General features: G+C 44.8%; 1 protein-coding gene across 2 annotated transcripts in view; it reads right to left on the reverse strand.

Annotated features, from left to right (window-relative positions):
* LOC147715138 (receptor-interacting serine/threonine-protein kinase 3-like) overlaps positions 1–23,374 on the reverse strand; it is a 354,916-nt gene that overhangs the window by 252,077 nt on the left and 79,465 nt on the right. For both annotated transcript variants that reach the window (XM_086923624.1, XM_086923623.1), the window contains exons 4-5: positions 10,576–10,727; positions 5,436–5,485 (exon numbers count right to left, since the gene is read on the reverse strand). In XM_086923624.1, coding sequence (XP_086779750.1) covers positions 5,436–5,485; positions 10,576–10,727 — 202 coding nt within the window. The remainder of the gene's footprint in view (positions 1–5,435; positions 5,486–10,575; positions 10,728–23,374) is intronic.

Consider the following 23,374-nt stretch of genomic DNA (forward strand, 5'->3'; position numbering starts at 1 on the left):
TTCCTCCGTAGCTGTGAGTCCCAGCACCCCACAGACATCTTGTAAGGAGCGCAGCTGATGAAGCACCCCGTTCCATCGGAAGATGAGTCGGAAGGGGTGACCCCAGGAGTAGGCCGTCTCATGCTCCCGCAGAAAGTCCGTAGCGATGCGGAAAGACCTGCGCTTCTGCAGTGTGATGGCGGACAGGTCTTGATAGAGCGCCACAGGTCGTTCTCGGAAGGACAGCGGCTGCTTCCTGCGGGCCTCTGTCATAATGCGCTCCTTTAGGGGGAAATCCGGCAGGAATGCCAGGATATCAGGTGGGGGTGCCGATGACTGGCACTGGCGGCCCACCCTGTGTGCTCTGTCGATGCGGATCGGGAAGTCCGCTCCTTCTCCCAAGATGTCGCGAAACAGGTCCTGCAGATAGGCCACCAGGTCCGAACCCTCATCCGCGGACGGAACGCCTTGCACCCGAATGTTATTCCGCCTGGACCTGTTCTCGAGGTCCTCAGAGTGGGCCTGGAGCTCGACACATTGCTCTCGTAGGCGGAGAACGTCCTGCTGGAGATGAACTATCTCTTCATCACGACGCTGGGCTGCCGTTTCCACAGTGTCGACCCGCTCGCCCAGGCCCTCGATTTCTCTGCGCACTTCACGGACCTCTCCGGCCACCTCGGTCTTGAGAGTCTGGAATTCCTCCTTGAGGGAGCTGAATAAGTCCTCCATGAAGGACCTCGTGACTGGTGGTTCGCCTCCGGTGGCGTCCGTTGAGGCCCGGGAGGACCCCGGGGACGGCTGTGTCCTGTCTCGCAGTTGCTGGGCCCTGCCGAGCAGGTCCGGCAGAGTGCGATCTCCCCGTGCCGCGCCTCGTCTCCCAGCCATCCTGACCTCCGCGGTGGGTGAAGCCTAGAGCAGGCCGCTGTAGATGCGCCCCGCCGCTCGCGGGCACCAGATGTGAAGACCTCGCCGGGGACAAGGGCAGTGCGTCACAGGCGACAAAATGGCGGCACGGGCCAGGGCGAGACGACCATCGAGCCAGTCAGGGCGATAATCAAGGTGCAGGTCGGAGGCTTACAGCCGCATGCTTCCAGGGAGGACGGCAGATGCTTAGGCACCAGGATGAGCCGAGACGCCCGTACGACAAGGGCGCGGGCGAGGGTCCCCAATACCAGCTCCTCAACGACAAGATGGCGGGAGGGCGGAACCTAGGAGGGCAGCCCAGGCCAGCAAGTCTATGGGCGACCCTCGAACAGCAATGGGTCGGGAAAGTGCGATGCCAGTGTCCCCCAGTTGCACCGGCTAGTACGCCTAGTCCGATCACCGCTCAAACTCCACCGTCCCTCGCCTCCAGGCTCGGGGTCCGCAAGGCATCACACACCGACACCCATGGCAGGGGGATAGATCGCCGGTGCAGGTCTGGGGTCTGTCGTCCAGCGATGACTCTGGCCACAAGGGCGCCGGCCAGGAAGCCTCCTCACTCCACGGAGTCCGTCGAGTCCGCTCCCTCGGGATCCCCAGCTTTCAGCACTCGGCCCAGCCGGGGCGCGCGGACAGCGCCGCAATACGCTCCGCCTCCAGGCCCTTCTCCTCGGGGCGATCCAGTCTCCACTCCTCGAATCGATCGTTGATCAAACTTTTCGGGGACTTCCCCCGGGGCAACAGAAGTCAACGTGGCATCAAAATGTGCCCCAAGAACTCCGGCACAGTTCTCCCGCCCGCAGTGCAGCCGCGGTGGGAGAGAAGCGCAGGAATCGGGGCTCGAGCTGAGCTGGGCCGGAGGAGCTACGGGAGGAAGCGTCCGCTCAGCCCGCCATCTCGGCCACGCCCCCTTTTCGGGTGTTTTAGAGCTGATTGCAGTCAATTTCATTTTTTAAAACAGCTCCATTATTCGTAGGCAGCGTACGTAATCGGCAGAGACAGAGCACATTTTTAAAGGCTTGAACTTCACAGCTGCTGAATCCATGATCATTCCGGTATGTTATTTCAGACCATCTCTCAGTTCACGTTTTAAAGAAAACGTGCAGCAGGGCTAGAAATCTTGGATTGTTGTGTGACCAGGCACAAGCTTACCAGAGAAGCAAAATGAAAGTAATGATCTCTCACGTCAGATATCAGGAGGATCCAGTGGGTGGCGTGGGGAACAACGTCTCCAATAGGAAAACATATAACTTGCAATATTTGCCAGGTTTCCTAAAGTAGAGGTCACTTAGGAAGTCTCACCAAAGAGAAACCCGTGGCTGGTTTTATGTGGGTCTCTATGACACTGTCACTGCCTTTCTGGTTAGCTTAAGGACTGCAAACATACATTTCATTATGACGCACTATTAATTGAGAGAACAGCACAAATGGACAATAGTCACAAAGCTATATTGATGCCTGTAGTTCCTTACTTTGTTTTCTTTATATGCAGCATTAAGAACTGATCGCAAGTAAGGCAATAAAATGAGCAATTTTGTCAGGGCCTAAAAAATTATGTTAATTATGTTTTCATTCTAGTACAGCATCTTTGCAACACCAAGGTAAGATTTTCTATCCAGGTCCACTGTTTAATGTACATCTGTGGATTCATGCTTTGAAGAAGAAATAATGAAATGAAATTAAAAGAAAAAATGTATTTATACAGCGCACACAACACCCCGAAACAGGGCAGCTTGAAGCTAAAAACCTGTAATGCACAGTATTATACAATCTGTCCAATGGAAAAGCTAATTAAGTTTGGGGGAAAAGTCAAGTTTTAAGGAGCTTTCTGAAAGTCATTTCATTTTCGGCTGATCTGATGAAAGGGGAAAGCTAATTCCAATCCTCGGCCCTCAGTGCGGAAATGGATGCACCACCTCTTAGTTTTTAACCTAATTTTAGGTATCTGTAGAAGTTTGTTGTTAGAGGATCTTAGGACTCTAAGCGTAGAGTATGAATTTATTTTTATTTTTATGCAAAACATCATAAAACTATTTCACTTCACCCTTTTCAATGCCTTGTAAATGACAGCTTGTCACCCATGGACAGACAGAAGTCTGATTAGCCCTTCTGGGATTTAAACTATGACCTATCATAACAAATGTCAGCAAGACTTTTCTGAAATACTGCTTCAAAATAGTCTTATCATAAAGGTTTCTTGTTCAGCTTTCTTCAGCCCTGGGTTCGCTGGATTGTCAAATAAAGACAGACTACAATATTGCTTCATTGTTTGTTTCAATGTGGCCTTGTTGTTCCTCCTAATGTTTCCCGTTTCTTTCTCACACGTACTACATGTCTTGTGTTTCCTCTCTCCTGTGTTGGTTATCCCTTTTCTTTATTGTGGTATTTTTTTTTCAAATTGGCACATTGTGGTTATATCTTGGTTTCCTCAGTTTCTTATCATATTTCCATGTCTGTGCTCCTTATGTTTTTACCAAGTTCTCTGTTTTTCCCTGTGTTGATTTTTCAATTTTCTTTCCTCTCTTGTTATTGTGTTCTTTTCAGTGGTGTTCAATCTGAAGTGTCTGCCAGTTTGACACCCAGCTTTCGAGTTTTAAGTGAACCTTGTGCTGCAGAGTCTCAAACCCGTCAGTTATTAAAAACTGTGCTTGAAACACGTCCCTACTGGGCTCTAAATTCATGTATTTAGCTTTACTGGCAAAACAACTGATCGATTTCTGAACAGCGACTGTAAAAAACTTTCAGGTAATCCATATCAGAGAAGCAATCACTATTTAAAATTCACATGCTTTACTTCATCTTACATTCCCTAACCTAAAGCTATTTGACATTTTTCAAGATGTTATGCTTATGTAGTTTTTCATGACTTTTTTTATAGAGTCCGAGTCTGAGTCAATTTAAGTCGTGGATAGAGTACTAGCAAGAAGAGAATTATCACATTTAACAAAACACTTTACCACAGGGATTAGTGTGCACTAGTGCTTGGCTATGGTGTACATACTTCCAGGTGCTGTATGATGCTCAATGCAGTGTTTTTCTTGGTATTCCCCAAGACATCGCATGCAGGGTCACTTGCAAGACACTTTGTTTAATACAAGAGGCTTGGAGCCTACCCATTGCTTACCATTCGTTAGCTTCATTGTCACTCGTATTTACTGCATCCTAATTAGCCATCGATTGTCTATTCCACTTTCTCTTCTTTTGTTTCTCCCTTCCTTGGAGCATGGACCAAGTACTATTTGCATCATTTTAATTAGTGTCCTTCCACTACTCGCACTACGGTTCAGGTACTATTTTTTTCTTTCTTCTTCCACTATCATTGTCATTAGTTGTCATTGTTGCCTCACACTCTCCTGTTGCCCGTGTTGCTTATTTCCTCTGGTTGTCCACGCTGTTTGTTCCCGTCCATCCTCCCGCTGTCTGTGTTGCTTGTTCCCACCCACCCTCCTGTTGACTGCGTTGCTTGTTCCTTCACAACAGCCCTCCCGTTGTCTGTGTTATCACCCGGCATAATAACAACAAAAAACAGCTATGACGCCACCAGCGCTGGCAGCTCTGTGTTGCTCATTTCCCACCCACACTACCGCAGACACGCCGATGTACAAACCTTGCACAGGTAATACCTACCGGCTATGCCAATGCCTGTTCTTTTTATATTTGGTATACATGTGAAAGGAAGTAAGGACAACCAAAAGGCTTTGTACCTTTGTTTGGACCATGCGGTCAGCTTGTATACTTTTACAGCTGCTCGCCATATACCTTCTGGCTGCTACAGTAATGTTCAACCTTATGATTTTATTAGGAACATTTTATTCTGGGCTTGTAAAAGAGAAATTCAGTTGTGGCACCCAAAGCACAAGTCATCCATGTTCTTCCTTGTGACTGAATGATCAGCCACATACTATGCTACTGGGATACATTTCTCGAAGGTATTGGGTGCAAACATGTACATCTGCCTCTTACACCAGCATAACCACTTCTCTATCCTATGTCTCCAACAGGACTGTCCAAGTATCCTGGACAACGTCCCTACTGCAAGGTCCATTACTTCACTAAGCATCTACAAAAAACTAAAGTGTGACAAATGGCCTGGTTGGGCCTCTGTCCTACTAATCTACTACTAACCTCTCCAAAAAGCATTACGAGCCAACCGGGTTAGTGGATCCCTATGCATAATATATATTTAATATGCAAAACTCAGTATGGACTGAAACATAGTAAATACAATTATGTTTTTCCTCAGTAGGTCAAGCTAATTATGGGACGGTTTATTACATGTTATGAAGTCACATTTGAAAGTACATCTAATGTATTAGCAGACTTGTAAGCATATATCTTCACTGGGGAATGTAACTGCGTAAACAAAAGATGTGCTTCGATCCATCGATTTATTGTTATTACTAGTTAACACTTGATGGGCGGACCTCCACCTCCACTGGAGGAGCGGTGTTGAAGAAGGCTAAAAAAAATACTCACATTTAATGAATCTGCAATTAAAAGAATATCACTGAAATATCAGGTACTTAGGAACTGACCAGGATATGGAACCTCTTCAGTCAGCACTGCCCACATCAGGATTCCATAACTGCAAACAAAAAGGATAAACATATTCAATCATTTGGCTGTAATGCCCTTATAAGGCACTGATATGAATACCAATTCACAACACTGTTCCCTGGTATTTGGTGAATTATGGTCTAACATCATTCACGAGAGAACTTATTGGCATAAAATTCAGGCCAGTGATTCCCATTTACAGCCGAGACCAGAGCTGTCCAACGTCAGTCGGAGAGGATTAAAAATGTTCACATAGGATACATTTATATACAATAAATCTCAGTGGAACTCCTTTCCATCGTTCAAGGTTAACCCGAAAGTCTCGAATAGATCCAGTCTTCTTTGACCTGCACTGAACACCGTGACCTGGGGCAAAGCAGAATAAATACCACTTGATTTCTTCCTATGATAGATATTAGGTGGAGCAAATGAAGTCCCCAGGAAAACAAAAACACCCCTGAGTAACCTCCTCCAACACCCTACAGATGACAAAAAGTCACTGGAGTAATGAGATCGAGATACAAAAACAAGCCTCTCCCACTGTGAACCCCTTACATAAAATTATTTAAGTCACATACTGTAGGAAAGTACAACACCCTTTTGGTGTTGCTTCTATATGAATTCCCATACTTTACTGAAGTTCATTAGCTAACAATGACGAACCTCAACACTTGTGTTTCAGATTCACAAACAGCATCAACTCCTATGTTACAGATGCATATACTCAGCATCAGCACCTATATTATGGATACATACACCCAGAATCAGCACCTATGTTACAGACACACTCAGCACCAGAACCTACACTCTTTGTCCGTACAGGAAGCCCATAACCTTTCAGCACACACTTCATCAGTCCCCTTAGATTGATGTGGTGGAGGCCTAAACACTCAACCATTCTGCAGGTTGCATGCAACTGAAAAATCAGCAACTATCCAACATTTCTCTGCTATTAGAGGCAGCCTAATGCACCAACAGAAACCAAGGCTAGGCTACGTCAGTTGGAAATCTATAACATCAAAATGCACATTCGTATGACTTAGGTGATGGGGAACATCACAAGACCAGACAGTTACTTCATAGGCATTGCATACGTGCAGTAGTGGGGGTGAGGGCGACCCTGCAGAAAGATCTAATATGAGTTGAGGAGTCCCTGAGTGGTCTGGAAGCTGCACCCAGCACTGACCAAGCAAACAATAGAGCACTTACTGAAGCCTTAGAACTTCATATCCAACTTATCTGCACTGCGTATATTTCCATGCTTATCAAGCGAAAATGCACTCAGAAGGGAATAAGTCTGGCCGGTTATTAGCTTGGCTCCTACATAGCAAAAGACAAACAAAGTATGGACAAAATGAGGAACAAATCAAACATTCACTCCAGTCAAGTGATCTGGGTTAAATTAATCATTCTTTTACTCGCCATGCCACCCCAGTTGGACCCAGCCATACACAAACCAGTCTTGACCCTGCTCCTGATGTGAAAAGTCAAGCCTGAACTGCTAAGCTAGGTCCTCTCTGGACCAGAAACAAGCCTCATGGGAATTGTTTCGAGGTATCACCTCTCATCAGCCAGGCTGGCTTTAATCCAGTGGGACAGTGAGCCCTGGACTCACATCTGGGCATACACTGCATAATGCCACCACAGTTACACCAATTACAATGATCAGCTCTCCAGGCGTTCAGGTGGAAATGTATCATATGGGATATACAGGACGCATTAACCACACATTACCAGTCTTAGTATGACCTCTCTCACCGCGAATCGCCAAGAAGCTATAGATCACTTCCTCGCAGCGGTGACTCTCACAATTGAACCCCTGGATTGACATGAATGCTGATCTTACCTTGCAAGAGGTGCGTGGAACAGCGACTAGTACAAGCCTGGGCCTCAATGGATTCCCTATATAATACTACAATGCATAAGAGGCCCATCAAGTCCCCTGAACTGATGGAGATGTTTCAGGTTGCCCAGATGGAGGGGCGTCACCCCACAATGTGGGAGTCACTCTTGGTGTCTTTACCGAAGCTGGGAAAGGGCCCTCTGAAGCTTGCCATTTATCGCCCGCTAACCATGCTGGGGTTCGACTATAAACTGTTGAGTAAGATCAGAGTGGGCCACCTATATGAACATCTGCCACATCTGGTGCACCCAGACCAGAACAGATTTGTGCCCGGAGGTTCCACAACCCTTAATATCCATTGTTACATCATGTATTGGAACTTTCCCGGGCCCAGTGGCCTTATGCAGCTTGCTTGGTGCTAGATCTGGAAAAGGCTTTCAATACGGTGGATTGGAAGTATGTTTCACCAGCCTTGACTGTCTTAGGCATCTTGGGTAAGTTGCTAGGTCTCATTCAGCTCCTATACACTGAGGCTTCCGCTAGTGTCAAAATTGGCCAGTGTACTTCTCACTATTTTGCAATGGAGCCCCTGGCCCAGCGACAGACAACTGGGACAAGCTTGGGGTATTCCACTGCATAACGAGACACCTACTGTCTCGTTATACTCAGATTAATTCTTAATATACAAAGGGCCATATGGGAGGGCATTGATGGAATACATGCAGTGCTGCATAGAATTCAGGGAGACATCAGGCTTAGCAGTGAATTGGGCTCAATCCTGCCTGTTTCCATTGCAACTGGACTGTCCCCAGCAGCACTATGAGGTCAATGCTTGTCCAGTTCTATGGGAACATCGTTCATTCAGTTATCTCAGGATAAACATGTACCATGAGACGCAAGACATAATTGATGGCAATCGTACTAGAGCTATAGCTTTGCTAAGACCTCAGATGACTTTCTGGAGTACGCTACCCTTGACTGTGCAAGGCTGTGTCTCATTGGCAGAGATGGTGGTATTGCCAAAACTCTTATACTTTTTTAGTAACCTTCCAGTCCACATCCATAAATCCACCTTCGGACATTGTACGCAGAGTTGGGGAGCTTTATTTGGAATAAAGGGAGGAGGTGCATTGCGATCTGCAAACTGCAATTGTCCACAGAGCAGGAGGGGTTAGGAGTCAATAATTTTGAGCTTCATTATTTAGAGGCACAGCTGCAAAGGCCCATGCTCTGGATGGAGGGTATTCTTAAGGAAGAACTGGGTCTTTCTGACAATGCCCAGGCATGGCAGGTTATGCATTGCACCTATCTACCACATGCCAGGCTCCCACATAGTGCGAATAGTCTGTTTCAAATTGCCTTTATCAGCTTCCAACTCAGCTTGCGACTTATGCCATGCATCCCCAGGTACTCCCACGAGATTTCATTAAGTTCACTTGAAACTTTCACATGCAGGCTGAGCAGGGGGATGGATTCCTGGGAGGAAGCGGGAGTGTTCACCTTAGGCAACTTGTCCCTTGATGGCATCCTCTTGCCCTACCAGCAGTTTAGGGAGGAGTATGATCTTCTGGTGGGAGACTGGCTTATGGTGGTCTCCTGGTGCTGCTGAAGCAACATTGGGGTGTTACAGAACCTTCTCAACACCCCTTAATACATACACTGTATATTATGGGAGGTGGTCGCAAACTTATTACGAGGATTGTCTGCACACTGACACACATCACATGCAATCCATTGGCAGCAACCGAGGATTATTGGGAGGTGGACATGGGCAGAGAGCTCACACAGAAGGAGTGGGAGAAGTGTGTTACGTTACCCTAGGAAAGTGTCGCGGAACACAACGTTCCAATATATCCAGCATAATATACTAAGTAGGGCCTATCTCAATCAGCTAACCTACTTCACATATTTGGGTTCTCCTCGATGTGCCCCAGATGTTCATAATTGGGAAAAGACCTCTTGCATATGTTCTGTTTAGCAGCATCTCTTTGGAGGGAGGTTCTTGAGGTGCTGGGGAAAGTGATTGGTCCTTTGGATATGTGCACACTGGAAGGAGCCCTTCTGGGCCTATTCAAACATTTGAGGGGGCAAAAGTGAATGCCAACTTAATTGATTTAGCCCTGCTGATCACTTGCAGACTTATTGCCATGCATTGAAAGGCATCGACATTGCCAGGGCTGTTGCACTGGTGTAGGGCGACTTTCAAGTGGGGGGTGCACAGAAGGGGTGGCGCTCACGAGAGGTTCAGGGACTGTGTAAATGTCCAGTCGCAGCGGACTGGGAAACGCTGCTGGCTGATTTACACACTTACAGCGGAGGTCTAGTTGCCTAGCGCTTCACTGATTGCTGTTTTGTACTTTACCGGTCCTGCTCAGTTAGAGATTTGGCCCCTGTCCACGCAGGGCCCTAGCTCCTCGCGTCGAAACACCCTGCAGGGCTGTTATATATCTATATATACATATATGTTCACTGTGCCCACACTACATTCTCTTAGTTGTTAATTTTTTTTAAGTATCGAATAGCCTTACAGAGCCTGCATAGACCATCGGCTGGGATTTCCTGGGGACCAGTTGATCTAATATGGAAAGGATGTACGATAATGAACATTTTAGACGTTCAGTGATTTACTATTGTCACTGCATTTTACTGTTGGAAATTGTTTGGGGTATGTTCTCTAGGTATTCTCCCACTGCCCTGGCTGATCGAGAACTGCCTGTGTTGCTGTTGGTGAAAAATAAAAATGTTTTAAAAGCACAAGACCAGACCGTCTCACCGAAACCCACAGCTGAAGACACGTCTCTCCTAATGCAGACAGCCAACAATGCCAAAAGATAGCATAAATGGTGAACATACCATAATATACCACAAATCAGAATATTAGAATATCAGAATGAGGCAAGTGATGAATGGGATTCCAGGGCACCCTTGAAACGGATACAGTCCTACTTTTACCCATATGTCTGTAGCATGGATATTGAGAACAGCATGGTAACACCTCTAGGACAGTGAGTAGAAATCCCATCCTAGATTCCTGGGCACCACTGGAATGGATATTAACTCACTGCTACAATCAGCAAACAGGGTCAGAAAAATTACAGGTATAGAAAGAATTCTGAAGTTACTATTGGTAAAGGAGAATGAAAAGCTTGCTAAGGTAATTTACACTGAATCGTACACTCTTCTATGACAGCTATAGATAATTGTGGACCGCTTTGGAAAAGATAAACACAGAGTTGTATTTTTATGTCCCAAAACACTGTCTCAAATGCACTTACCTATAAACATCAAACACCTGTGTTGGCCTGTAATTCACATCATCTGTTAGGCTCTCTGGGGGCATGTACTCCAGGGTGCCCCCATAATCGTCGACAGCCCCTGCGGCGGCCGACACACCCCGCTTAAATCTGGATAGGCCAAAATCAGCAATCTGGAAAATATACAGTCAACATAGTCATGAAAAAGGCATATGTGAAAATAGCAAGGTCAGTAATATCAACCTGCACTTATATCGACTCCAGATTATCAAATGCCAGCATATCATCAGAATAAAAATTTGTAGGGAAAAATAGATTTACAATCCTTAATTCCACATAAACTTAACTCCTAAAAAAAACTCTTTATTGACTGAGATCATTTAGAACTGTAATAATGATGTACAGCTCTTGATCTTCTCTAAAACAACGCCAAAGATCCATAGGCCTAAAACAGGGGGGATTTAGCCCTGATGATCGTAAACTGAGACTTTGATTTAAACAAATCCTCATTCCAACAGTTGCATACTGAATCTTACTCAGTGAGTATGCAATGATTTGGAGTCAGAGTAGCTTGATGGTTAATGTAGGATAAACTCGGTATGCCTTTTTCAATGATTTATGCCGATTTAAAGAAAATGTCATCTGGTTTATCCACAGCCATTTTAATGTCTTGTTATACCTGAGCCTGCACTGCAATAGCTCTTCACGTGTTTATAGCCTCCTTTTTTTTATTGCCACTTGTAATTGAAGATTCATAAATGACTAGCTCAAAGTCTGAGAAATGTACATTATCTGAATCTTTTGAAGGTCCTCTCAATTAATATCAAGAGACAACCTGGGTCCTCTCTAAGATTTAGATTCTTTCATGGGTATATTTTCCATGAGTGCTTATTATGAATTGAGAGGTCAGCATTATATAGTCATTAGCTAGGGTAGGCAAAGAGCTTACTTTTATAATTTTGCTTTAATGAACAAGTTGTAGACTTCTGGAGGTTTGAAGACATGGACATTTTGTTATATTGTAGAAGCTCCGATGTAAAGTGATTCTATAGTGGAATCGGGGGCGGGGCATCAGAAATGTGGTCAGTGAGAGGCGCTGAAGTTAAGCTACTAGGACTGACTGTGGTTGGGTACCACTTATGAACCACACCTAAGTTACAAGAAAACTACTTCCTGTGTGAAAAAACACCTTTCTTTGTTACATTTTTCTCTTACATAAAATGGTGCATTGGATGGGAACTGCCTACTTTTGACCTGAAGAGAGCTGGACTGTACTCCAGGCACTAAAGATAAGGAAATAATTTCTCCATGGAATTAGGGTGAGAAAAGCCCAGCAGGAGGTGCTCTAATCAGATCAGGCAGCATTGGGGCAGCCGGATTATGAGACTATAAACATGTTTATGTTTTTTTGTTGCTAGGTGTGCTCGCATGCTCATTCTAAAAATGCAATCAGTCGTCTGGTGAGGAGGCTGCGGGTTTAGACTGGCACTACACAGGACTGCAACATATCCATATCTGGGAATTGTAATCGACAAAGAATTTAAGTGGAAAGCAGCAATCAATGCAAGAAAATTGGCTTTTTTAAGGACAACTTCAGCACTAAAATCGTTCGCACAAAAATTGGGCAAGAGACCTCCATTACAATTATTGAAAATATACAATGCAAAATGTGTCAGCACTGCCACGTACGGGGCAGGGCTATGGGGTCTCGCAAATATAGATGAACTGCAAAAAATTGAAAATTCCTTCATAAGATATTTACTTGCAGTACCAAAGAGCTCCTCCACATATGGGTGTCACCTAGAGATGGGGATAGACTACATATCAGATACCATAAAAACTCAACCAGTAATGTTGTGGCGTCGTAATTGGGTAACTGAACAATGTCACTTAACAAGATCAATTGTACAAGATATTAAGACACTCGACCACTGTGGGAAGATAAAATGGCTGGCATATGTTAAGGCTCTATTAACAGACCTAGGCTATGAAAAAAAGGTTGTTGAACCATTAACAATAGCAGAGATTTCGAAGGTAAACCTGAAAAAAGCATGCCTGGCACACCTGGGGCAGGTGCGCTTGCTAAAAGAGATAGGGAAACCTTCTGTGCAACAGGGTCTATTAGTTCAGACTGCTTTTTCTATTGAACCTTACTTGTTGTATAGATTAAGTCAGTTTGAAAAATTGTTGTTGACACGTTTCAGACTCAATATGTTTCATCGAATGGTATCTTTTCCCTCTCAAAACGATTGGACATTAGAATCGTCCCCATGCCCTTGTGATTCTGTTTCGGCACAATCCACCATTCACGTAACCCTTTTTTGTAAGTTTTACACTATACCACGAAGGCGTTGGATACTGCCCATATTGAGAAACTGGGGGTTGCGCCAATGCCGTCCAGCATATTTGGCGCTTCAGTACCTTAAAGATGAAATAGTAGCAAAAGCGATGGCGTGTTTCCTTAAATTTTTTATCCGTCATCGTTCGAACCTTTGACAAGAACAATCATCTTGTTTACACATCAGAGGGCTGATGAAACCATTGTTAAAACTGTACGTCATGCCATGGCCATACTTTTTATGAACTGTGATTTACATGTAAACCGTGTTTTATTGTATAGCAAAAACTAACATCTAATTTTAATTGATTTTTAACTAAGAAAGTGTATAAACAATGTATTTTATGAACTTTTATGGTATTTCTATAATTATGAAAAACCGAATAAAGTTGGTTTTGAATTTGAATTTGACTGGTTGGGTAGGTACAACGGATGTATGGCTTGCTGGTACTCAGGGCTCCGGGGTTGTCCCCCTCCCTGGGGAAAAGTATTTTACTGTACAGCTGAGCTTGGCTTAAACGCACCTGGGGCTAGTGGCCCGAACATTATTGGGGATTTGGCCATATTGTCCTTATGGGTAAGCCGAAGTCCAGGTTGTGGGCTCCCAGCCTGGACCAAGGGAGCCTTCCCAGCTCCCGCACATGGAGACTGAGGGGACAGATGCCCGTCAAACTCATTCATTTCCAATTAGACAAGATTCTTGCCACCACAGCTGACACCAAGGCCACCCTTCACTAAGACATTAGTGCAGTATCAGGGGGCCTGGGCCTTGGCCTACTGTGGACTGAACACCGCAAGTTAACTGACCAGGTCAAGCAAGTGGAGACCTCCGTGGGGATACCACAGTCGGAACACCAAAAAACACTGTCTTACCCAATAGACAATCTGATCAATCGGGTGTACATATTGGAACATTGGGCAGAAGGATGCAATCGCCGAAACAATATTCGGGTGGTTGGACTTCCTGAAGGTACAAAGGGAGACGATATGGTGAAGTATCTGGAATGTTGGCTTTAATCAGGCGCTGCCCCAAATCATTTTACCCCCCTTCTGCACCCTGGAGTGCACCCACGGAGTGCCGGCTCGCCTACTGGCACTCGATCGGCCAACCTGCTCTGTAGTGGCAAGGCTACTCCATTATAAGGACAGTTACATTAAAAATCAAAAGGCACGAGCCTGAACCCTGTCACAGTGGACAATAATAAAACATCAGTGTTCCACGAATTCACAGCGGCAGTGCAGGCTAAGCGTGCCTCTTTCCTGGAAGTAGAAAAGGTCCTCAGAGGGGAAGACTAGCAAAACTCTTTGATGTTTCCTGCTAAACTCTGAATCATACTTAATGGGACTACTCACTTCTGAGAAGATCCAGGCATGGCAAGACACGGGTTGGAGGCCTATAGGGCTGAGTCCACTCTGCTGGAGGCCCGACCCAGGACGGGATTGCCTAGACAGAGGTCCCGGAAACACTCACCAGTGGCCCCGCGGAAGAAGCCGTCCGTTTCACAGACAAACAGGAACAGGTGGCCGCACTCTAGTCGGAGGCTGAGTTTGCAGCAATGTGGGAGTCTGACTGAGACTGGCACCCTCCCTTCGGACCAACAGTCAGTGGTCTCAGAGTCTGAAACTTCGCTGGCGGATGGTGCTGCTCTAACTTTGGTAATTCTGCAGTCAGTGGATGATCTGATCTTAAGTGCTGGATTACTGGCAAAAAGCCTGACAGATGGTGTTTTTCCACTGCTGGGCAGGAGTTTTTGGAAGTTCAAGGTTAGGGAAAACTGTCTATGTGGGGTTCTGCTGTTTATTTTGAGTCCCTGGATCAAAGGTATCATGGATGCGGGTGTGAGCTTGGCTAAGTGCCCAGACAGTAATCAAATGTGGGTCCAGCGCAGAACTAGCTTAGCCAGCACATCATGCCCTACCCCTACTGGATTGCCTCCTGCCAGGAGACTAGAAGTGGCATTCTACTGACAATGTTTTCACTTTACATGTTTGTGTGGCCAGCCGTTGCTGGGCTGCTCTTGGGCAGAGAATTCACAGTTTGGGTTCTTATGTTTGTCTCAAGATTGCATAGTCTGTTGATAAGGGAGGGTTGGTCACAGGGGGGGTGCTCAAAGGGTATATATGGACACACACACACTGCTTGATCGGATGCAAGACCAGCGTTGTATGCCAACGTTCTTGTCTTGTAATTTCCGAGGGATGGGCACCGCCTCTAAATGCCATAATATTCACAGCTATTTGCGATGTTGGGGGGTGCAGGTGGCTATGTTGCAGGAGACTCATCTTGCTGGGGGAGAAATTGAGCGCTTACAACAGAGATGGCGAGGCCAGTTGTATGCTACCTCCTATCCGCATATGCACAAGGGTCACTTACCTGGATTAGAGCAGGGACGCCCTTTGAGAGTATCCACTTCACCATCGACAAGGAGGGGTGCAATGTCCTACTTAAGGGTAGATTGATGGGCTGGGGTATTACTGTAGGAAGTATTTATGCCCCAAATCAGGAACAAATTACCTTTTTTCGCTCACTCTAAGCTGCTTTAGCACCAATGTTGAAAGCCGACATTTTGTTGGGTGGGGATTTTAATTGTTTAACTAATGCTCTGATGGACCATTCTATCCCCCCCTCACTCCCCCCCCTCAAACTGCCCGGTACACCAGTTCACATGACAGCAGAAGGTATCAGGGACTGGGTGGATCAATGGGAGAACCATGGAGGACCCAGCATGAGGTAACACAAGATTATTCCTATTATTCCCACATTTATTAACTTCACGTTAAGTTAGACAACTTTGTTTAATAGAACAGACTCGACCAGTATGTTATATACACTGAGTACCTGGGGTGTACCCTTTCAGACCACAGGTTGAGGAGCGCCCGGAGATTCTTATGTGGAGACTTAACCCTGAAGGTTGCTTGCTTTCAAGACTCCTTCTGGCAGGCTATAACTGGGTACTTCAAACTTAACCAGGGTTCAGCATCCTCTGTTCTCTTGTAAAGCGCTCCAATACCTTCCGGTCGAGTTTGCGCTACATAAATCTACAACAACAAAAATAGATGCTCCAAGGTTTCCTTTTTTATGTGGCATAGTCTGCACAGGCCGACCCTGGCTAGTGACTTCTATCTTCTATTGCCTTCTTTAATTGGGACTCGAGTACCATGAGTCTTGCTAAGGATCTGCTTGAGTACTCTCTTTCCTAGGGCTCTATTCAGGTATGGCTGGATGAGTTTTCTTGTATGATTTCGTTTTCAACTTAATGTTACAGTTAGCTTCTATTGTTTTGATGTCTTTCTACCTGCCCGGGCTACATAGGCTCGTGTAAAGTTTGCATAGATCATGTTACTAACTTCCGCCGTCCTCCATGTGGGTTACGTGCAATTTTGACTTTCCATTAGCTGTGAAGGGTGCTCTGTGTCGCGAGGCATAGGATTCAGCGCATGTGCGTCAGATATAAATTGAATGCGCGCACTCGAGCCTGCAGCAGTTTATGCTGAGGTGAGTCACAGCCAAGTGCCCCGCGGGTGCCCAAGGCGCTGTAACAAAGCCCGGAACGCAGCACAGAATTACTTAAAAAGTTTAGAATCTGGATTTGTGGCAGGTGAGATGAGGCAGACAAAGGGTACTTTGAATGAAGATTCTGAAAGTGTCAGTTTGTCACACTGAGTACTATTGTGCCTCAAAACAGCTCAGACACGTGAGACACGTCAGTTTAGATGATATGCCCATTCATTTTTTGGCCCCTCTCCGGAGATTGCCCATAATAACGTTGTTTTGTTGGTAACCTACTGGTAAAAGAAAATAGCCGTATCCCTTTTAATAAAATATACAATGTTGCCATGACCCCCACGGCACGAGCGCGAGTATTGCAAGAGGCTGAGCAGTGTGCCTGTGTGAGTCCGGGGTGAGTGATGTCTGTGTGAGTGCAGGCTGAGCAGTGTGCCTGTGTGAGTTCAGGGTGAGTGATGTCTGTGTGAGTGCATGGTGAGCAGTGTGCCTGTGTGAGTCCAGGGTGAGTGATGTCTGTGTGAGTGCAGGTTGAGCAGTGTACCTGTGTGAGTCCAGAGTGAGTGATGTGGATGGGTGAATGCTGGCTTAGTGATGTCAGGGAAGGGCGAGTAATGGGTCTATGAGTGCAGGGTGACTGTGCCTATGTGAATGCAGGGAGAGAGATGTATCTGTGCAAGTGCAAAGAGACTTGTCTGGCTACTCCCAGAGATGTATTCGCCAAGCCACCTCTTTCTCAAATGTGCTTCAGAATGCACCATTTGCCCACTCTTTTTTCAAAATGTTCTCATGGCAGAACCCCCCGAACCCCCCAAACGCCCCATAGGTGGTTCGGCCTCGCTTGCTAAAAACTCGCTCGCCACAGTTCAGTATTTACGCCTCACCACTTTCAAATGTCACCAGCCGCCACTGGGTTTGGCTCAGGCGTAGTGGTGGCCAGGAACATATTTCTCTATAAGCAGACGGCCTCCTGCTTTAGTTTTCTGATAGCCCTACAGGTGCTGCGACCATGCTACACCTTCTGTGGGAATTTGAGATGCTTTCTGGCCTGCGGGTCAATAAAGCCAAGACTTCTTTGTTCCCCGTATCACCGGGTGTCCAGATTTGACCTTGTGCGCCCACAGCGCTCAGCAACCTGGGAATTCAAGTGTTTCACTCACTAGAAGATCTATGAGAAAGCAACTTGGGGGTGGGCCCTTAGATCAGTCAATACTTGCGTTCCCTTTTGGAGATCTCGTAAACTGCCAATTATATCCAGGATTTCGTGTCCAAAATGGTCATGTTCCCAAGATTATTATTCTTTTTCATTAATCTGCCAGTTGGGAGTGCTTGCTTCTTGGTTCCGGCAAAGCACACCCTGCTTTGGGATAGGGGCCGTCATGGAGTTCTTGAGCTCCCACCTAATGAGGGGGGCCTCGGTGCTCAAGACTGAGATATGTTTTAGAGGAACAACTCCAGTGGGTCACCCTGTGGCTTGACAAGGCCCAACAGGAGGAATTACGCCCAATAGAACAGGCTAACCATCAGAGTGCACTGCTGGCAAAGCTGCTCTGCACAGCAATGACGATTCCCAGACCAGGTGTGCTGTTAGCGGTGGCCTTGAAATGTTTCAGGTGCTTTGTGCAGATGATGCCTCTTTATACCCTTGCCCTACCGTTTGTGGGTCTCGCACATGGTGACCCTCTCTTATTTTTCACTGCTGTGCTGTTGTCGGCCTGGATGGATGCCAGCCTGGTGACAGTGTATCGACTTATCAACTGGGAGCCTTGCTTCCACTATAAGATTTGGTGGCCCATTACGACCTGCCTCTGGGTCAATTTCTAACTTATGGGGCCTTGACATGGACCTTGTGGGCCAGAGGGCATAATGAACTGATGACACATGTGATACGGTGATCATGGGCATGGCGAGCCACTTGGTGAGGTGATTTCTGTAAATCACTGTCCAAAATGGTCCTGAAACACCGGCTGACACTTCAGCATAGGTGGGAAGGGATACAACGGGAGACTTTACAGATCCAACATGGCACAGAGTTTGGGAATATCCTAAAAAGGTCTCCAGGAACATGAGATTGAGATACATGCAATTTAATTATGTTCATGTGACTTACCGGACACCCCACAGAATACAGGTCATCTATGGTGGTGAATGGCGTGGTTGTCAAAGATGGATGCTTTTGGATACAGATTTTTTGCCACAGGACCTGCAGTTGTCCCCAGTTACATCCATACTGAGATACAGTGATTTGTATACTGAATGCCATCCTGTGCCTGACTCTCAGTTGTCTCAGGTCTGTCTATTGAGAATATTTGAAGGACCTAGGATGCGGAAGGTGAGCTCTAGATTCTTAGATTTGACCCTGTTTGCTAAGAGAAGAATAGCAATGGAAGTCCACGATGGCGCTAGTGACAGATACGTGGGTGTCGAAGGTCACAATGTGGACCAGGGCCAAAGAGAGGGTCCCCGATTCGAGAAGATGCTAGAGAGGTGCCGCGACGACCAATTATGGGGTCGTGGACAGAGGTGGAGGAGGCCTGGGAGCACCCAGAGGGTGATGCAAAAGGGAGTCCCGACAGACAAGCTGGGCCAGCCAAAAGTGATAGGGAAGGGCACTAGGTATGCCTGTTGGCTGTGATCTGGGGTGCACCGTTGTCTCCTTTTGCTGTAGCCCTATTGGTGTACCCCCCACCCCACTCTCCCTCTCTCCGGAATTCCCATGAATTGTTCCTGTCACCAGGATCTCCATTGGCACCTATGAGGCTGTCCTACCTCTCCCTCGCGGTTGTGATGTATTAGTTTCCTTTTTATTGACTGGCTTGTGTGATTCCCGAGACAGTTTGGTTACCCTGTTTATTTATGTTTTACATATTGGCTTCTGCGATTCTACATCCCCATGAGTTATAGGATGCATGATAAGATAGACTGGAATGAACGGGTACACCTTTGAGGCCTCACAGATTTTGAGTTCTGGGTCACGATTTGGGTGGGACATTACTTAAGGAGAATTGAGAGGCATGATTCTGTTATTGCTTCTGTACTAGACTACTGGGCTGTCTCCCACTCCTGTTACAAGGCAGCTTTGGCTGTTTGAGCTTATGTGACCACTGTTTGTACATTTGTTGGGTCTCCTGGATGTGCCCTGCTCTTTGTGTTGTTGCTCAAGTTCTAAATTTTTTTAAACACATTTTTATTGCCTTTTAGATGTCATGTAACATGCTCCTTGGTGTGTTGAGGTACAGTAGACAGGACCACACAAGAAGATATATCTGAAACACTAAGTTTGTTGGTTGCTCAAGTTCTGAATTGCCATGACTCAAATGTGTTGTTTATCATAAAATGCCAATACATTTTTTTTACAGTAGACTGATTGTGTAGGTACTAGGGTAGATTCATTAACAAACATCAATGTGTAGGTAAATCCGACGACAGAGTGAGTGAGCTCTAGAAAGAGTATGGAAAGGGGAAGATAGGCCCGAGTGCCAAGTCTCTGACAGAAATCTAAAGTAGGAGAAATGTACACTACAGAAGGGACTCTTGTACGCTCTATGTATCACCAGTATGTAGAAACGTGCAAGTATGTAAAACAGATGATGGTATTCAAAGTCAAGAACTGCAAACTGTGTTCGAAGTGGAAAACAGGAGTTTTTATTGGTAGTATCAAGTGAAGTTAAAGATTGATTGGTGGATAAAGGCAGTTGCCTTCAACCGCGCACGGCAAATGATGCTGCTTTAGCAGAAACAAAGGACAGATTCTGGAATGCTGTGATGGAAATGTGTCTGGTCAAAACCAACTGGACAAGATCTCCAATTGTAAGTAAACCAATGGAGAGTAACAAAGTTGTTTAATCATAACACTTCTGATGATGAGGAAATTACTTAGGAAAGGAAGAATTTTTTTTCTCCAATTATTTTACTCCTGGGGATCTCAAAGTGTATAACTGTATTGAAAAGATATTAAGTCTATCTACACAGGGAAATGTTTTTCTAAAGCATGGGTACTTGCAATTTTTTTCTGAGGGGTCAAACCCTTGGTCTTGTGTGTCCGAGGGCCACATTGATGCCTGCAGGGTGGAAGTTGGGTGGGGAAGAATTGCACAATATGAAACCAGAAAACTCTGGATCAATCCTGGCTTTCCCACCTGATCAAATTGTGTGATTCTAGGCAATTGCTTCATTCAATTTTCCCTCCTTTTTCTTCATTATCATATATAAGAGGCCCTTGAAATGCATTACTTCAGTATGTAGGCTTTAAAAAATCCTTCTCCTGTGCTTGATTTAATAAATTTTAATGTTGTTCATGTATAATAGCAACCCAGGACACCAAAGGGTGCATTTAACAACAGACTTGTCTTTAGTTTACTACAGGCATTGTTATCAGGGTGGGGTAGTGGGGGACATGAATGTTTCTTAATTTATCTTTGAAAACTATTACTTTAAAAAATACTTCTCAATTCACTGATATAATATGATCCACTAAGGTGAAACGGTTCTCCATATCAATGAAGTACTCTTTTTGAATTTTGAAGATTTCTTGTCATATTTTTACAGGGTGCTGCACGATGTCTTTCAAAATGAATGTGTTTCTAAAGTTAAGCGGAGCAGGACACCATAGTTACTTGCTTTCTTTCACTTCAATTATTCACCATCTTTATGTATTCCAATAGAAAGATTTAATTTATTTGAAGAGGAAGGCTGAATGAACCGATGAGCAAATGTCATCACTGAAAATCTAGCTACTAAAGTTTGGTTCCCCATATTACAAAGTTTTTGGGGGATCAAACTATACTACATGCAAATAATGGGCATGCACGGGAGAAGATATAAGCTTATGAAGATTCACAACATAGTAAGGTAATGGCTGTTGTACACAAGGCTGAGATTTCAAACAAATAGGCAAAAGGTGCATTAGAAAATTCTTCCACAGGGTTAAGGGCTGTTGTTGGGAGAGCAAAATCCAATAATAAGCATATAGCTAAGATTCAACTCTTCCCCGATAACCATGGATGCGCGAGGGATAACTGGGTAAAGAATAAGAAAAACAGTTCACATAAATTAGAAAGGGAAAAACGTTACAGGTGTAGAAGTCAATGTCACTTAGCATTTAGTAAGAGTTGTCCAGCGATTAATCGAAAATGATCCACATTTGGCATGGAGGGGCATTCAGCAAAGGTATGCAGGAAAAGTACCACAGGGGTATATGGAGCAAGGGATGTAGAGGATTATCTTCTGGAAGTGCCTGATGGTTAGTAAACGGTGGGTTTGATTACATTCCTGACGCTCATGGGTCATCGTTGTCTCAGTTTGCCATTCAGGTTTGACTTCGGCTACTATAGAATTTCAACAGTAAATGTAAAGGATTTGACGGCGCTGTGTTTTTAGAAGACAACTTTTTTATGATGAAAGCTAACAGCAAACAGTATAACGGATGCTTGTAGAAGTAGTTAAATACTTTCAACGTGTATGCTCTGAAATCAGAGTTTGTAATTGCACATTTACTGTCCACAGTCTAAAGTTAGTAGAGAAGGGATCAAGCCCAAAAAGAGTTAGTAAAATCAATCAGAGATGCCCCAGCTCATTCCAGTAAAGATGAATTAAGGTTCTTAGATGAATTCTATACAAAAGCTGTGTGCAACTTTTTGGAAAAAATCTTTTATGTTTAGACAAATATTCAAAAACAGAATGCAGGTTTCGGTGGTCTGAAAGCTGCCAACAAGACTTTATACATATTAAATCTGACGTTTGTTCTGCTAACTAGAGCATTTAGGTAAAACACATGTTTTATCCAAATGCTCTTTGCATTTTGACCATGGATGCAAGTTCCAGAGAAATGGGGGCAGTCCTATCACAGAAGGTTCATGTTACCAAGGAATTTACTGTAGCTTACGTTTCAAGAGCACTGTAACCGACAGAAGAGAGTTACCCTGTGGAAAAGAAAGATACTCTGGCTGCTGTATGTGGTCTGAAGCACTTCAGGCAATCTATATGGGCTTAGAGGTTTTATTTAAATGTGCTCATAAACCACTAACAAAGCTTCTTACCACAGAGGGTTTGCCATCAGCCCCCATATTGCTCGGTTTTCAATGAGACTAATGGATTCCATTTCAAAACACAATATGTTCCTGAGGAGTACAGAGTAGCTCACTGTTTGCGGTCTTCCTCTACGTTTAGATTAAGTGCCAAAATATAACTGGGAGGATTACCGAGTGGCATGCTTGGGTGGGGAGAGGGGATGGGGGTAGTAATTATAGAGGCTATGACAAAAGAGTGGGAAGCTCTGAATGTTAAGAATTACAGCGAGGAAAAGATGTGTGGTGGAAAATTGGCTAGAGGTAAAAAAAATGGAAAATGGGTGTAAATAATTTTGGGAAGTGCCTGATGATCTTTCTGTAATAGATACAAAGTTGTTACATGGTGCAAGAGTGGCTCTACCGATTAGGTTAAGAGAAAAAGTTCTGATTTCTGTCACAAAGGACATCTAGGAATTCCGGAACGAAAGAAGTGAGTCAATTAATTTTATTGGTGGCCCAAGATAGATGTTGAGGTGAGAAATGTAGGACTCTTGCTAAATTGCACAGGACTTTGTACAGGACATAAATGTAGTTTTAAAGTCCTAACATGAGTTGGGAGACGATAGGGATTGATATGATGGAACATATAGTGCAGAAGAATGGTAGATGTACATTTATTCTAGTGCTATCAATTTTTCAAAATGGCCAGAATTAGATTTTTTTTAAGGTGTTGAAGCAGCTAGTACTATTAACTATTATTTTCAAAAAGGCCAGAATTGGATTCTGTTATATGTTTCTTAGATGAGGTCTTTCAGAGAAAAGGAGTACCTTAGAGATTGATTATAGGCACTGCTCAGTTAAAGGCCCAAAAAGTTTTAGGACAGACTGGGGTGGAACATACGTTCACATTTATCATCATGAAGGAAATCGTGAGCTTGAGAGGTTCCATTGTGTTACTGAAGGTGCAAT

The sequence above is a fragment of the Lissotriton vulgaris genome, chromosome 5 (genome assembly GCF_964263255.1).
Source record: "Lissotriton vulgaris chromosome 5, aLisVul1.2, whole genome shotgun sequence".
Taxonomy (NCBI): domain Eukaryota; kingdom Metazoa; phylum Chordata; class Amphibia; order Caudata; family Salamandridae; genus Lissotriton; species Lissotriton vulgaris.